General features: G+C 33.0%; 1 protein-coding gene across 3 annotated transcripts in view; it reads left to right on the top strand.

Moving 5' to 3' along the window:
- Positions 1-18,004, top strand: part of LOC111053121 (UNC93-like protein) — a 106,716-nt gene that overhangs the window by 33,989 nt on the left and 54,723 nt on the right. Inside the window, exon 1 of one of the 3 annotated variants that reach the window (XM_039431244.1) lies at positions 11,606-12,222. The exons of the other annotated variants lie outside the window; for them this stretch is intronic. Within the exon in view, the coding sequence (XP_039287178.1) occupies positions 12,162-12,222 (61 nt within the window). The 5' untranslated portion in view covers positions 11,606-12,161. Of the gene's footprint in view, positions 1-11,605; positions 12,223-18,004 lie in introns of those variants that run through there. 3 annotated transcript variants of the gene reach the window in all.

Here is an 18,004-nt window from a genome sequence, read left to right as displayed (position 1 = left end):
GGAAGTTCATGATTTGGTTATTGCTAATGTGTACATAAATATTATACCATAATTTATACTAGCTAGGCCAACTTCAATCAAGAGAGTATTGCATTTGATACTCCATACTCTAGAATAATCTATAATCTCTGCTTTAATCAGATTTTTCTAGTAGGTAGAAATATTGGCTTACTAAGTGTGCAGTAAAATCCTGAATTTTTCATTTCAATGTGCTTCCTTTGCAGTAACATCCATCGATATATTTGGAAAATTAGACTTCAAAGTGAAATCATAACCTCATTCTTTTTTCGAAACTTTTATTCATCAAAATTTGGGAGAAAGACAGTTTTGGGCTATGCCTGTTGTCTTCTCCCAATCATATTACGAGTATATTGTAATAATGATTTATGATTGTCAATGGAATAAATGGATTAATAGATAAATATAGACACCCACATGTGATTAAGTCAGGAAACACCTGCAACTGGAAGCTTCCAAACTATATGATGTAGCTCTCAGGGTCGCAAAACTCTTCTCCGTCTCTTTAAATTGACAAGAAAATATCATTTTCCATATGGAGAGATGATTGACAGAATATAATAAGAATCGAGAATTATTGCAGTATCAATCCAAGTTTTTTTTCAGACATAGAAATCTTTCATAATATTATTATCCAACCATCGAAAGTCTACTTGGAAAATCTGACAAGATGCTCAAGAAACACAGAGATACATTGGTGAAAAGAAAGTCTCTCAGCTCTCAGCCCAGCTTCCCATTTGAACTTGTGAATGGAATTAAAATTTGTGTAGTTCGGTTGTTCTTGGAATGAATAAATAATATCCCTTCTATTTCTATCTTATCGTTGAATACACTTCTAAGTAGATGGTAAGATAGTACAATAACATTCACTTGATATAGGAGTAGCTGAGTTAGTCACATTATCTCACCTCCAAAACCAAGAAGCTGTCTGATTGGTCGATTAGTTCATTGATCGCTATTTTACTCTTACAACTAATTACCAATAGGAAGCAAGCAGCTTGATAATGTCACATGCAAGTCATTGTCTAATTAGACTGCTCATCGCTTGAGTTTGTTCTGCCTTTCTCCGCTAGGAGTATTTTTCTCTAAAATTCTGGAAGCTAACGAATTTGTATATTCTTTTAACAAATTACTTATGGTATTGCATCGTGATATATGGATTCAAGCAATTATGGATTATGCTATGGATTTTTTGAGCAATGGACTCTCTAACTAGAGTCGGGGCGGAAAAATATTGGGCCTTGACCGCCTAGTGGTGGCTGAATTTCTAAATCCGGCCCTGTCCAATATTCGGTTCCAATGGAGTGTGACTGATATTGTTTACTTCTGTATAATTATGTGTTGAACTGCTTCCAATACAGAGACCATCGGATGTTTCTCTTCTTTTTTATTCCACATTCGGAATCGAGAAACCCTGGCTGAAGTGTACACTGTTTTGGAATATTCTATCCCTTACTTACTACTTACTTTTTGCATTGGATGGAGCCGTTTTTTCCGAGGATGTCCCGTCTCATCTCGTCTTATCCGCACGTATATTGGATTGCACAAGACCTCAACAAATTTATCCTGGAACAATTAAAATTTTTCAATGTGACGAACATTCTTGATTCTTGTATCTCGTTCAGTGTTTCCGCATTCAAGAGAAAACCTTTTCAATGGAAACATCCATTTTAATGTTTCAATCTCTTCGAATTAGTCGACCAGGATAAAAAGCATCTTAATTAGATAACTCAATGAAATATCTCAACGTCTTATTGGAAAGTCACCATATTTCAAGCTCACTAAATCCTAAACATCATTATCAGTGTGAAAGCATTGGTGAAGATTAATCATGCATCATTAATGATATGAGTATCATGTTCCACTGGATGGTAATGTTGGCTATGTAGTTTTCCGCTTAGGCTTTGAGGATATTCGTATCCCGACTATGTAATAAAATTGATAAGGCAATATTAATTTGGTTAATGACGTTACTACTATCATGACTGATACTATTAGCTACTCCAGTAGTTAAAACTACACTAGTATTTCAAGACACTAATTTTTTATCATGTCGTTTTCCTGGAAACCCCACCACACCATGTGTAAAAATGACTAATAAGCGAATTTATTTTTATCTATGACATAGTAGTTATGAAGGTTATAGATCACAAATTCACAATTATACGGATAGATTGTGATTAAATTCAACTTTTTTCGAGAGATCGACAAGAGAAGTACAGTCAGGATGAGCTGTTATCCACAAAGGTGAAAGAATTTCTTCTCTGTGAGTTATCTCTGAAATTAAATGAATAATACTATACTACCTTTGTGTAAATGTAGTCAGATAAGTGGGATGTTTCATATCCAGCGTCAATATTGTAATGTACCCTACAATAATTTCAAAAATCTGATAGACATGATAAGCCCCACACTCATCAGGAGAATAATTCTTTCCAATTCTAGAATACGTGTAGCATTTATATCAACTGATAATGGTTCATTGTTGATCATCGATCAATTAGTGCGACTACTACTAACTGTATAACTGCTAACAATATAATGCTAACTGAAATACTCTAGGCTAAAGTGAGGTCCACGTTATAAAGTTTGATCAGCTTTGGTATTGCTATCCTTGTCTATCATTCAACAAAGCGGATAGCGCTATCTCTTTCCCGCTTCGCTCTGTTGCCATATCGTCTTTTAACAATGTAGAATTAATAATTAATTAGCAGAAAATTCCATCTTAATCATGAAAATTCATCATGAATAGAAATCTAAGTTCTTACTTAATTAAATAAAATTGATTATTTTAAACGAGAATTAGCCGTTGATATTACATCAATAAACCTGTATCAGCTACCGTCTATAGAAGGCATTGACAAGACAGAGGATCGGCAACGTTGTTCTCCTATCTTTCTCCACTGCTATTATAACGTGGACATCACTATACTTTGAGTTCATTATCGGTCATGACATTGATTTGGATATTGGTAGTTCAATAAACTGCGTACTTTCTAAAATCTAAATCAAAGTCTATTATCAAAATTAGCTACCCTCAAATAAAATCCTTATCACGATCAGATTGACTCATTGTATCTCGTTTGTTTGTATTAGTAGCTATAATCCCTAATTATCTATTCCGTATTGCATTTTATCTGTTCATTTGATAATATTTTGGACATTGTTATTATAACAGTACTAAACATTGCATATTTTTGATAACAAGGATGACAGGAATTTAATTTGTTGACTACAGTGTCATAGTTGTTTGAGTTAGTTGCTCTCACGTCTTCTTCCTTATAAAAATTATCCTGACTGATATGGAAATATAAATTGTCATGAGAAAATCAAGGGTGCCCAAAGAGGTGGTGGTTTGCATACTTTTTGGGTTCTCAATTCATGAGGGGAGGGGAAAGCTTAATTTCTCTAAATTTAGGGGGTGAGGCCATTCCCCACTGAGAAAATCTATCAAATTCAATATGCAGTTATATTAGACTACTGGAACTAGGATCTGCTGCAATATATCCACTATAAATGGTCAACCGCACGAAAATAATCCTATGGAAATTGGTACTTTGTCAAATAATAGTTGATGAACTTTCACCACAGCTGATTATTAATCAATATTTTTATTGACCGAACGTAGTGAGTCTATGTTTTAATTCGGATTTTCTTTTGTCTGTCTGTACGTAACGCGATTACGGCCAAACGCGTTGATAGAATTCCATGAGATTTGGTAGGAATATTCCTTTTTCAACTGCGCGCCGATGTATATACAAGGTTTTTTGAAATTTTGCATTTTAAGGATAAATGAAAAGAAAAGGAATTCCTCTATACTCTGATATCACTTACTATATAATTATGTGATCTACTTTGAAGATAGGAGTAATCAGACTATAGATTCATAATCAATCAGCTGACAAGTGGATTATACATGCATTACACAGATGACTGGCCGTGTCTATTTTCTATAAAGTAGGGTTTCAATATTTTTTATGATTTGTGCTCATCAGTATCAATATTCTCACATTTGAAAAACAAATTTAATAGGTGATTGAGAAAAAATGATTAAATGATCTGAATAATGCTGAAGGAATAATAATATTCTTGATTGGAAAAAAATAATTCTAAAATAGTTGAGAAATATTTTTATCAGATGGAAAGATTATCACGGAACTGGATAAATTTTCATATGGGATACAAATTCAAACGTGAACTGAGTTTATAAACATAAGTGAGTTTTTTGATCTTGGAGAAAACAAATGGCAGGTTTTAATAGTGATTCAACTGTGAATATTGTGATTCAAGTGAATCAACTAGAACAGATGACACTACTTGTGGATGAGAAAACCGTGAGGTCTACTGTTCACAGATCTACTAGTAATAACCTAATGAATTACCAATGTATATTGGTGCGAGGGGGGTTGAGAAGGTATTGGAATTGGAACTTATCTGTTCCAATTTCCATCGGACTATTTTAATGCGGTTGACTGTAGAGATGATCTACTGGGCTGGAGATAATCAAAGCTCTATACAATCTGAGAACTGATAATTATTTTGATTTGTTAATTGGTTGATAAACACTTGTACAACCTGCATTAAAATTGTACCTCTCAAAAGTGTTGAACGGTATTTGGAAATCTCATCAAAGGTGAAGAATATCACAATTCTCTCATCAGCAATTTAGGACAGTGAATAAATTAACAAAACTGTAATCTATTCAGATGAAGACTTCATTAGTGTTATACATTAAAAATATCAACAAATTACCAGAAAAAAGCTTCGCTTTTACAAATTTCATAATAATAAAAGCAATTGAATATTAAAAAACATTTTTTCAGAACTATTTAGGAAAGAGAAGAACGATTAGTCTTGGACGATTGGTCTCTTAGAACGGTTGCTCTTAATTTTTCTTATAAATAGACTATATTACAATCGCATTATGGAGCATTGTCAACTGATAGATACTACTTATTCTCGTCTAATATAAGACATCGTGTCAATATTATCTCATTTCTTCATAGTGGATCATTTGGAGCAATTGATAAAAGTTTTTGTATTTTCCGAAAGTTTATCCAAAAAATAGTTGAATAGTGTTTTGGACAGTGTGGGACACAAAAGTTTTTCCAGCAATGGCATCATTAATAATCATGATTAATCTAACGTGCACTCATTGACAGCTATCACAATTCCAAGAAAAGTCATCCCTAATAAGTGACGTTAATTTTATATCATTCATTACGTTATTAGGAATTAATTGCATTTTCAAATCATAATTCGTGCTCAACCCTTCGTGACGTCAATATCGAATGATTGCATACCAATTTAAAATTATAACAATTTGTCTTCACCCTTTGATTTTCATAGTTGTCACAAAGTTACAGATATAGATATTGATGTACGTCACTGCCAATTCAGGTGGAAACAGAAATCACCCTTTTATCCAGAATCTATCGTGCAGACGTCTATGCAATTGCACTATGACGTACAAACTCTTCCACCCCGAATCGGTTTGGCAGCATTTGAATAGAAACTAACTGTAATTCTTGTCCTAGCTGCTGGCCTATTGTTGTATTGTAGAAAGTCAACACAAGTAAAAGTCAGCTACAAGAAGTGCGATGGCTCAGTTGGCAGTTGGTAGTTGGCTGTTTGGTAGCTGAGTGGACGCCGTTCGTATCACCTCGGTTTCACGGACGGTCAGAATAATTCGCTAGGCTAGTTACCAGACTGACGTTCAATTATTGTTAAACCATCGTCTCGTGGAAACTGTTCAATAGTTACCGGTAACTTAAGCCAGAGAAAACTTATACGGTTGTTTATTTCATGCTGTAGGTCCACTTGTGATATCAACTATCGTATTTAATTTCTTGATCTCCATGTCTTTCAAGTTGTATTTTTCTACCAAAAACTAGTAATTAGCCACTAAGAAATTTTAATTTATGACCTACTATTGAATTGTGCTAGATAACGTGATATCAAATCAAGGAAAGCTTTCAATTGTGTGATCTAATCAAACGTACATCATTGATTTGCATGGATAAGCTTCTGATCCCGCTCAAATGACTACGTAAAACTGCTTTGAATTCGCGCTAGTGATATTCTATAGGTAGTGCCTGGAGTATCATCTCTTCTAACAAGTTGTGACCTTTTCATTCAAGTGGAAATACTGTGTATTGCAAACTCTTTGATTTTAAAAGACGTGAGCTTTGTCAGAATCGTTAATTAGTGCTCTGGCAGAATTAGAAGTAACACATTTGTAAGGACTATTATTATTGGGCTATCAACTGTTCAAGGTGAGTCTCACATAATACAGTTTTTCTATTATGGTAAATGATGAAGATGTGTTGTTTGCAATCGATCACCTGTTTCGTAAAAAGTAAATTATACGTAACAACGTATAAACAATTAAGTTTTCGGCATTAATTTGACAGTGGAATTTATTTGAACAGTTGTGATCGTGTGTTACAAAACCTGTGTGTGTGTGATGTTCCATAACTTACCAATTAATCATTCTTCAGCTCTCAATTATTCAATTTTTATTAGAGCTTCTGCTTAAAATAACCATGCTTATTGTTGGTTGTGCTTGATCCACATTCAAAATGGTCCATCATTGACTCTCAACGACGATGATAATCACTGGAAACTAGAATGGAGATGAAGAGTTCCCCTCTTTTGGACATTTAATTGTGATATTCTCAATCACCATTAGTCTCATTACAACCCACCAAGTCATTTAAATCAAAACACTCCTTTTCAAGGAGGGATAAACCTTCATAAATCATATCAACATTTCATATTTTCTATTGAATTAAAGAAACTCTCCACTCTGGGTGATATAATGATATTTATGTTGAATTGTGACAATGCAAAAATTCTTTAAATGTTGTAAATAATATTGTAAACGAATGAAATTTCAAATAAATAGTTTAAATTTGAATTTTGAATGTATAAAATAGTTTGTTCACATTGTATACTATTCAACGCAAAATGATTCTATCGACGTTTTTAACTATTTTGTTACGGGGTTGTAATTGTAATCATTAGTTTGGTTAGGAATTCATTTCATTATTTCCATTAAACAGTACTATAACTTCGGATGGCTGTTCATAATGCACCAAAATGATTCGGAATAGACAAGTAGAGAATTGATTCAATTATATATAATACTATATATTGATTGGGGGAGGAGCAGTTTTGGGCTGTGCCTGTTTGAACGAATTTTGATTCATATACTATACAAATACAATAAAAATAGGAGGATTCAGAGCAATTACCCTGATGTTACAACATCATGTTAACGACATGTTACCTCATGTTAACAACATCATAGAGCAAGCATACACAAGCGTGTGATAACATTCATTCACCACCAATAGAAAACATGGAGAAAAATGAAAATCGACTTACATTCTCATACCTACAATATAATTGATGAGAGGCTACTTATTTATAGCAAGAATTATCATGTAGTGGACATTTTAGTGCGCATTAGAATACCCCCGTTCTTGCTTTGACCTTCCTGCAACTTTCAATTAGTGTTCAACAAATGGGTTGATTTTAAAGTTAACACGCAACTCAAGGCAGATAACATAGATTACTGGTCAGAGTCACCATTTTGTAGCCAGCTTGTAGCCGGATTAATCAAAATAAGGATTCCTCATGACAACAATCATTGCAGATAATGATAAATCAGAGAAACGTTGAAGCTAAACAAACACATGGTCATCGTCACGGATGATAATCATCATGGGAATAGATATTGTTCTGATGTTTGAAAAGATTCATTTGTCTATCGTTGAAAAAGAAACAGTCACCTGAGTGATGAGTAAATTGCTAGCCTCTCCTTGGCAACAAATTCAATTATGATTAGATTTATTTGGGTGTTCTCCACATTCAATTTTAAACTGGTTTATTTTTTCTGTACGGCATATTTTTGAATGTTTTTCGTTACAATTGTGAGGTCGAGCAAGCAAGCATTGCTCCGTTCTTTCATGTTTTGAATCTTGTAGTTCTATATTTTTTTCTTCAATCACTACTGTTCAGCACTTAGTTTCTTAATCACTACTGTTCAGTGAATAAGTTTCCCATTTGAAATGGCAAGATTGAAGATTCTTAATGAATTCTTCATTAGAGAATTGGCTGTATTGTTAGGCCACTGTATCATTATTAATAATATTCGTATGGCTTTTATTTGTGGGGAGTTCCTGACGGAAGTTCCCCTCGCCTGAATATATCATTTAAGCCGTCAATGGGCCTTACGACTGTCATACTTCAGCCAGGACCGACAGTATTCATGTTCATTATTGGATTATATTGTCAAAAATTAAGATAATCAATGTTGTCGCTCATATAAAAACAATATTTAAACAGTAATTTACAGTTACATTCTACAATCTCTGGTTGTATATGAACATGATTGATAATATTGATCGCTGCCATTAATTGGTATCAAGATCAATTTGATGCGATGGAGACAAGAATAATTTATTTTCTCAGAATTAACACTACTTGTCATTCATCTTTATTTATTCCTATTTGATATTCATTTTTCTATTATTTTACAGGTGAGTACATCTTACTGAACAGAAAGTTCATTGTATTCCTGAGTCATATTCGTACGTGAGTATTCTTCTATTTTTATTTAAATGAAAACGACTTGATATTGACAAAATCACCAATTTATTAAAACAATTTGAGATAGGCTACTAGTTTTAGTTATCACAACATTATCAGTCTCTAGTAAACTTTAACCTTGAACCATGAGTAGCAGAATATAATTATGGTATGGGTGAAGCCCTATTATTGGCTGTTAGTTGTTGATCATATAATTGAGGTTGGCTTTACAATCATTGTTCGAGACTAGACACGCCTATAAATTCCAAATATTATCATTTATTCATTATTTGATAGAGCAAACAATACAATAATCGAAAAATAAAAAACATGTTATTGCCCAAAACTTATTCTATTTCCTAATTTTGTCTCAAATCATGTTAACCAACCATTCAACGATGTTTTTAACAAATGGAGAGAAACTTAATTACTAACAAAACCCAATCATACAATCAACAATCTTAAAACCTTCAACGAATAAACCTTGAATAGGTTTTCTCTGACCAAATGGATAGATAATTAGAAAAAGAATAAAAAAATTACTATTTAGAAAACCGATAAACACGGATTACAAAAGCTACAACAAAAAACAAATACTTGTTTCGCAAATAAGATGATCAACATTTATACAGAATCCATCAATAATATTTACTTTTCACCTATTTTTCAGAGATCATCAAGAACTCTGAATTCTATTATATAACATTTCTATTCTATCATTCATCTCATTATACAAGCAAACATCTCAGAATCGCCGTGAAAAAATGAGACCAATCTTTTGGAAGCCGAACGTTACGTACATTCTATATTCTCTGTTCAGAAGCTATCATTAGATGACAGTAGTTTTTCTAGTAGGCTCGCGTAACTCGTCAAAATCCTACGCTCACTTATTTGATGCCGCGTTTTTATGTGCTGCTCCCCCAAATTACCCTCATATTCGCACGTAGTGTGTTTTTGCGTTTCGCACTAGACACTTTTTCGTAGGGGAATTTTGTTGCAAATCGCTAGAAGTAGTCTACTCCATAATGAACCGCAACAAATTGAAAACAATGTGCTTGATGTGATGCGAGTGAAGAGGTGTCTCACGATGACATGGCACGTTGTCAGATGGCACATGGCCTTGACGTAATCTATGTTGAATTATAGCACGGCGAGTTTGAGACAGAATTCACGGCGAAACTCGTGCTGTCTCCATAGCTAGATTCATTTCAAACTGTCAGCATTGATTGAATTGGAAATATTGATGCAATTTATATGAGGATTTCTGACGGCCCTAGCATCGAAATTGGTAGTTTCTATAGCTAGATTCACTTAAAACTGTCAGCATTGATTGAATGAGAAGCATTGATACTATTTATATGAGGATTTCTGACGGCACTGCAGTCAAAACTAGTGTTGTCTCCATAGCCTGATTCACTTCATGCTGTCAGTATTGATTGATTGGAAAGCATTTATGCTATTAATATAAAAGATGCTGACAGTTTGAGGTGAATATCACTATAGATGGGCAGTGATCACGTACCTTATGTCAGAGAAAAGATAAGTACTAGTTTAGTATTACTGTATTAGATATTAGTACAAGAGTATTAATATCGTTCATCTCTGCTTATTTGAATTCGTTCATCTCAACATTCTTTTATATGTGGTCTATTCGCTTCTAAAAACAGTTTGCTCCTAGCCGTTAATAAAGTGCGAAATATTTTATATTATGCTCGACTACATCATTTAAAATATGGGATAGGACTAGTGTAAAGACATTTTATATCATATGTAGCAGCCAACTATGACAGAATCGTGCAGAAATTGGGAAGATCAATTTTAAAGGATTTTTCTAGGAAAACACAGTTAATAAAATATGATAATTAACAATGATTTTAATAGTATTTTCTCTCATAATCACCTGAGTGAAGGACAGTCAAGTTGATAAATGGATCAACATGGAAAACTATCTAGCTCGAATTGAAGGTTTTTTGTATTTATTCACTCGAATACAACTCATTTTTTTCAAAATTAACTATTGAAGTTATTCAAGAACTCTATGAAATTATTCAGATTCTCTGATCTCAATATTTGCCATCGAAGCAGCTTCGCTGCCGTAGCAAGCAAGCAATTTAATGATTTCTCTGGAAGAACTCAGAGATGTTCTAATAGAGTTCTGTTGATGTGTGTCTATATCGATCGAAGGTCAATCAATTTCAGAAAACATTCAATCGATTCCTGTGATTCCAGGAATAAAAAATAGACAGGTGGAATTTCTGAGAATTGATAAAATTGAGTAAACAACTATTGCGAATAAATTAAGGACCTGTGATTTGAAAATAAATTGGTAGATTCCCCTAGAATTGATAAAATTCAGTAAACAACTGTTGTGAATTCAGGATCTTTGATTTCCATTTGACTCTCGACATATAATGCTCTTTTTCTGAACTGGAAGACGAGAGTTTTCCTGGATGGGGACAACTTTTAGTCCTTGTTTTGACTTTATCTGTTTTCTGCGAAATGAATATGTTTGTTTCAAAAAGTTCTTGTGAAGTCCTTATCGATAAACAGAAAAACAGGTTCCTTTAAAGATTTTCATTCCTCCAATTCAGTTCAATAAATTAACATGTCAATATTGCATTCACTCTCAGTCTTCAACTTACGAGGTTGAGATGGAATAATCAGTCAGTGCCAGTTTATGAGATAGAAAGGAATTCCACATAGGTCTAATTTCTAGAATTCAATAATTATTGGAATGAACTAGTTTTACCAATAAATCATATCATTGTTAGAGTTTTCATAGTTATACATAAACCATAATAGAATTATTTCATAATTGAAAGGAGCGCTGGCCGTGTTTACTATAGTTCAGTTAGTTCAATGCACGATATCCCTTCGAATTATTTTGCATTATTTAATGCGTTCCAAGCTAGGAGACTCCAGAGGTGGCTTTCATACTCTCCTGGGTACATTGCAATATACGTCAGCTGAGAGAGTTTGAATATGCACCGACAATTATTTTCATTCAAAGTACAAAACTGTATCCTAACCCAATACGTTTGACCTATTCTACACATCATAAATATTTTGTTCTAAAATTTGAAATCCTTCAATATTGAACCATGTCTAGTCTTGAACATTGATAAAGGAATTTTCACAGTTTGTATCAGTTATGTCAATGATCTTGAACCCATCTACATAACACTAATTTGAGTTATACGTGTTTTTAAACGTCAATATTGTCGTTTTGTCTGAGACTGGTCATCTGTTTCAAGAACGTGTCTCAATTACCTCAAATACCTTCAGAAACCAACTGAAGCAAAATATTTACCCAATATCCATGAGGAAGCAAGTACATTCCAAGTGAAGAAGATAGTAAAATAATTGCACATGAGACAATCATAAGCATTTAATGATTTTCAGTTTAATTTTTATAAAATAAAAAGCTTTTAGTTTTGATCTACCAATTTCCACTCAATTCAAATGGAATAAAGTTCAAAGTTGTGGAATAGAATAGGATTGACCAAAGCTAGTTTGTTTCTGGAAAAAGTAAAGTTACAAACTTCATAATGTCGAGTGCTTCGAGCTTCAACAATAACACCGTTCTCAGGCGACTCTCCACAGTCTCTGGTAATTATTTCTAATCAAATTACATTATTTTCTTGTAATATCTCAACAAGTATATTTTGGAAATCTTATGAGATCAAACTCACGATATTATTCTCAAGGAGTGAAAACTATTTTCATCATAAAATATAAAAAGTAGATTGTGAAGGATACATTTCAATTTCAAATCAAAAGCCTGACAGTCTTCCCTTCACAAAATAAGATGATTTGGGTCAACATCTATTTACGCATTCAAATTCTGCTGGTGAAGAAAGACGATCTCTCGTTTTCATTGTTGACAATGTTTTCCAAAATGGGAGTCAGTACTTTATACTTTGTATCTCCTGGTAATCTAGCTAAGTACTTTGTACTTTGTCTCCTGGTAATCTAGCTATAGCATCTATTCCTTCAATAGATAACATTGCCAATTCCAATATATTATATTGAATTCAGACACATTACAGAATACTCGCAATCTGTTTCCGAAGAATCTTTATGAAATTTAGATTCTAAGGTCCATGTAGAACTATGTTTGATTCCACATCTTTAAAATCAGTTATTGTGTCAATGAATATCACCCCCTTTCATTCTTCACCCTTCTTAAAAATGGACAGCGAATCTTGTATCATATTTCTTATAAAAGCCTTGTGCTCTTCGCTTCTCATATATTGGGAAATTCTTATCTACACGACATTCTTACCCCAACTTTTTATCTAGGAGCAGAGAAAACCTATACGGTGCTTAGTACGTAGCCTAAGATTGTTTTATTCTATGCTAGGAGTCAGAAATTGAATACTGCACATACAGCTCCATATTTTCCAGAATAAATATTCTCCCCATGAATTCCAGTCCGTTCAATCCCCACCCTTCTTGAAAGTGGACGAAAAAATTGAGCATTATGTTATTTGCTACAAGCTTGGGTACACTGCTTCTTATACATCAGGTAGTTCCTATCTACTCAATATCCTCATCCTCAATTTTTTATCTAGAATATTTCACATCCATATCATTCTCTGTATACTGAGATAACAGCTCCAAGTCAATGTCAAAAGAAACGTACAGGAATCCATTCAAAACGCCTTCTAATCCATTATCCACCATCGTCTATTGACAATACTGTTTTATAGCCCATCTCTTTGCATTTAAGTAGCTAGACCATCAATCAGTTTTATAGACATAACAATCAACTTCAATCACAGACGTACGGATAGTTATTGCTTTTTACAGCAGTTAAGAAATGCAAAATCACAAAAATCAGTAAAACATTCCAAAATCATCTACCTGAAATAAAAAGTTATAACGCTTGATTTTATTTAATGGAAACCCCAACATTTCCCTTTTTCTCATGAAACTAATAAATTCTATGTGATCGTTCAATAAGTTATAGATTCATGCAATAGTTGAAAGAAGTGGTTATGGAATCCTATTATGAATCTTGGTGATCATGTCAATTTAGATACTTCCATTCCGTTAGACCTTGGAACAAGTACAAGTACATCATATATAACATTGAGAGTACTATTGTTCGCACCATGATATATATCATGATAATATTTTTCCAATCCTAAATTGTGTCAGATCAGAGAATGGTGTATAAGAGATAAAATTTTATATTTGATTATACAATTTTATATTCACATTATACAATCAAGTTCATTCCAAATTATCAAAAGAAAACTAAACTAGACTTATTCATCAGCATGATCTAATTCTACTTTAATTAGCATTTATGGTCACCAGGTATTTTAAGATATGACAGGAATGTTTAAATGAAACTGACAATGCTCCAATTAGGCGTGAAATCAGTGTTCATGATTGACTCTCCATTCCCTCTCTGAGGGAATATATTGAGCATTCTTAGTGTTGCTTCGTAACCGAACTAATATTACTTGGAATATTGTAAATCTTGTTATCTTCATAATGGCTTGAACGTGTCAGAGTAGTTGTTTTTCATTACGTCTCAGAACAAAGCCTGTACAAAATACTATACTTTTTATCTCATTCACTCTCTCAAATTATAGCGAAATGAAATTAGCAAAGCCGACCAGCTAGGGGCATAAATTTATGGTAACGATAAAGTTTACGACTGTAGTTTACGAAACCTGACAGAAATCTCCACCGACTTACGAAATAGCTCTTCTTCTGTTGCTTGACCTGGAAATGAATACAACCGATGTCTTCCACGGATCGAAAAGTTTTGTACTAGTAGCATTACCATAAATGTGTGTTCAAATAATTTAGAATCATTTTAAAGCTCTCATAACTTCTGTATTTTTGAGTAGGTGATGTTAGATATTTAATGAATGAAAACTACTCGATATCATAATCATTGTTTTGAAAATAATTCGAGGTCATGATCAACCGAAACTAGTAACTCAAATTGTCCTTATGAAATTGCGGTTTTGGTGACATATGAACTCGTTTCCATTCAATATGAATATCCACTGCACAACATCACCTCCACAAAAATTCAGAAAGTGTGAGAGCTTTACAATTATTCTAAATTTGAACACACATTCATGATTATGATACGTTTCTCTCATGATATTCAGCAGCATACTTCAGTTCCAAAAAAAGAGATATAAGGTGTCTTCATTGTTCTGATACATTTGATTTATGGTAACCATTACATGGTACATGTTTACATGGTCTGATACATTTTTACAATACCATTACATGGTATTCACATCCATTTAATATTGAAAGCGAATATTTAAATAAATTATGTGTGGAATTGAAACCAGCTCAAACTAGTTTTCATTATATTCCATACTAAGGAGTTTATCCCCTGTATGTTAATGATCACCGTTTCAAAATACAGTAGGAGAGTTTGCTTTGATGACAGATGAGCATGAAAACTACTATTTATTGATCATAAAACTTTACTGTCGATTAGACAAAGACACGAGCGCTGTTGATCATTCTGATGTAATGAAACAGAGTGTATAAGAGTAGGCCTACAGGTAGAAAATTGAGTCAGCCTTACCTTCAAAACCGATCTGCCTTATGATAATATTCATCGTTTGTTTACACGAAATGGGATTTGATTTAGAAATTTATTTGATCTAGAAAGTATTTGATTCAATTTTGAGTTACCATATTCTACTCAATCCATAATATTGTTGGGTTCGAGGTTGAGTGGTAGAGAGGACTTAAAAGTCCTAACTCCGCCTAGTAAATATTTTTTTTTTCATTTTTACATTCCGCTCTTATTCTGACTGTTAGATCGGAGCAGATTAGAACTATGACCAATTAGTTTTATTCCATCCAGTCTCATTGATAAAATACTTTGATTTTTTCAAGTTCATTCTGATTATCTTGTTTTCTCATATCCCAGCATCTTATACTCCGATTTGATTTCATTTACGTTCAGCTTGTCCTCACATTTGCCGATATTCTCATCTCAGCACCAAACATTTAGTACATTCCTCTTATTTTCAATATGAATATTCTCTCACTCCTGTTCTGCACCGATTAATCCAGCTATGGTGAAAACCTTCTACCGACTAACACTACTCTCGTTTCACTGGAGAAAATTTCGATTTTATCTGATTACCAGTGCAAACGAGCTTCTGAATTATATTGTCTGTGTACATCCAGCTATATTGCCTCTTCTGCAATTACACGGACATTGCATTTCTTAGTATTGAGACTTTGAGAACATGAGAGTTGATATTTTATTTCATCTGGAAATCTTATTTTTTATTCATAACAATATTGAGGATTCATGATTTTTGTGAAGGAATCTACAATCAGATATCAATTTTTTGTGATCTATAATGAGTGGAATATTATTGTATCTAATAAATAGTGTCTAATTTATCTAAAAATCCATCAAGTGAAAATTCTATGAAAGAGTTCTTCATAAATATAAATTTGCAACTATATAATTTGTAAATATATTGAGATATATTTATATAAAAACCAGTATCTGATATACAATATTAATATCTGATATCCGATAACCAATATCATTTTATATAGCCTCATATCGGACATGTAGTATTTAAATTCGTTACTAAGAATAGAATCAATAATATTACATCAAAATTGTCATCCAAAAGTTACAATTATCAGGTATCTTCTGACACAATTCCATGATCTATGGTACATCCTTCTATGGTATCTTCCTTATTGTCCTTGTATTCTTCATTATACAGTGTACAATCCATTGTCTTGTATTTTTATTATATAGTATGTTAATTCACCTTTTTACTGTCATTCATGGGCTGTCGAAACTCTGCAAAGCAACAGAGATTATTCAAAGACTTCAATCTCCGAAGGAAGAACATTCAGCTTTGTAATCATGGACGTAAAAATAGTTCATAATCTTCACTTCAAAATTAATGAATCTACTTCTTTAACAAGTACGTAATTCTTACATAAGCAAGTAATTGAGCTCCAATATTGTTCCAACAATGATCCTTGACATATGAAGAGTAAGCTATGTATTTCCCCAGAGACAATAGCATAGTAGTAAACTAAAATTACAGTTTTAAAATATGGGATGATAATCAGAACCAATCATTTCATCATTAGGTAATCAAGCGATCTGGCTGTCTTTTCGCAGATGATCATTTCAAGAACACTATGATTTTCATACCTTGAATAAATTATTCGTTTGATGATTAAATTTTCATTTGATGCACAATCAATCGGGGAAAAATTCATGGAAAGCCATAATGAATTTCCACTATGTATTTTACTATGAAGAGCCTCTTCCCTTTGAATTTTGCATCAAAAAAACTAAAATTACAGTTTTAAAATATGGGATGATAATCAGAACCAATCATTTCATCATTAGGTAATCAAGCGTATATGAACAAGTATAGATACATATGTGAACAATGAATATATGTATATGTAAAGCATATGTGAACAATGATACTCATATATGATACATATAACATATATGATACTCATATAAACAAGTATAGATACATTTTGGAATACATAATGAAAATGGAGTTTTTCAACAGATTACGGTTGATTTTCCATTCCCAATGATAAGATATTAAGACTAGTATTTATAATTGTATAAATCATTGCTGTATTCATTCTACAGACGAATTTGATTGATTAATTGATCTCTAATTTGCTGAACTCATGCTAAATTCTAGCCAATTCGTTATTAAACCACGCCGAAATCATGGTCAAAGACCTTGGAACTGATCAGGTGCGACCTGAAAACTCTGGCACCAGACCTGAGCCAGCCAGGTCACTTGATATTATTACTTTCCTTGCCCTATTACCATAGGTAAGGAAAGTATTGCTTTACAAAAAAAATTTAAGGTACCCCAATTTCATGTTTTCTATACGTTTCAAGGTCCCCTGAGTCCAAAAACATGATTTTTGGGTGTTGGTCTGTGTGTGTGTGAACACGATAACTCCATTCCTAATTATCCGATTGACTTGAAATTTTAAACTTAAGGTTCTTATACCATGAGGATCCGACAGTAAGAAATTCAATAAAATTCAATTCAAAATGGCGGAAAATGGCGGATGGCTAAAAATCATGTTTTTCACGGTTTTTTCGAAAACGGCTCTAACGATTTTCTTCAAATTTATACTCTAGTTAGCTATTTATAAGCCCTATCAACTGACATTAGTCTCATTTCTGGGAAAATTGCAGGAGCTCCGTAATATACCTGAGAAGAATGAAGTTTGTTAAATTTCTATCACGATTTTCTCAAAAATGACTTGACTGATTTTTTTTCAAATTCATACCCTGTATAGTTATTTATATCAGCTCTATTAACTGGCATGAGTCTCTCCCCTGAGAAATTAACAGGGGGTCCACCCCATC

Source organism: Nilaparvata lugens, chromosome 6 (assembly GCF_014356525.2).
Source record: "Nilaparvata lugens isolate BPH chromosome 6, ASM1435652v1, whole genome shotgun sequence".
NCBI lineage: Eukaryota > Metazoa > Arthropoda > Insecta > Hemiptera > Delphacidae > Nilaparvata > Nilaparvata lugens.
Note: the sequence above shows the minus strand (reverse complement) of the source record. Positions and strands in the feature narration are given on the sequence as shown.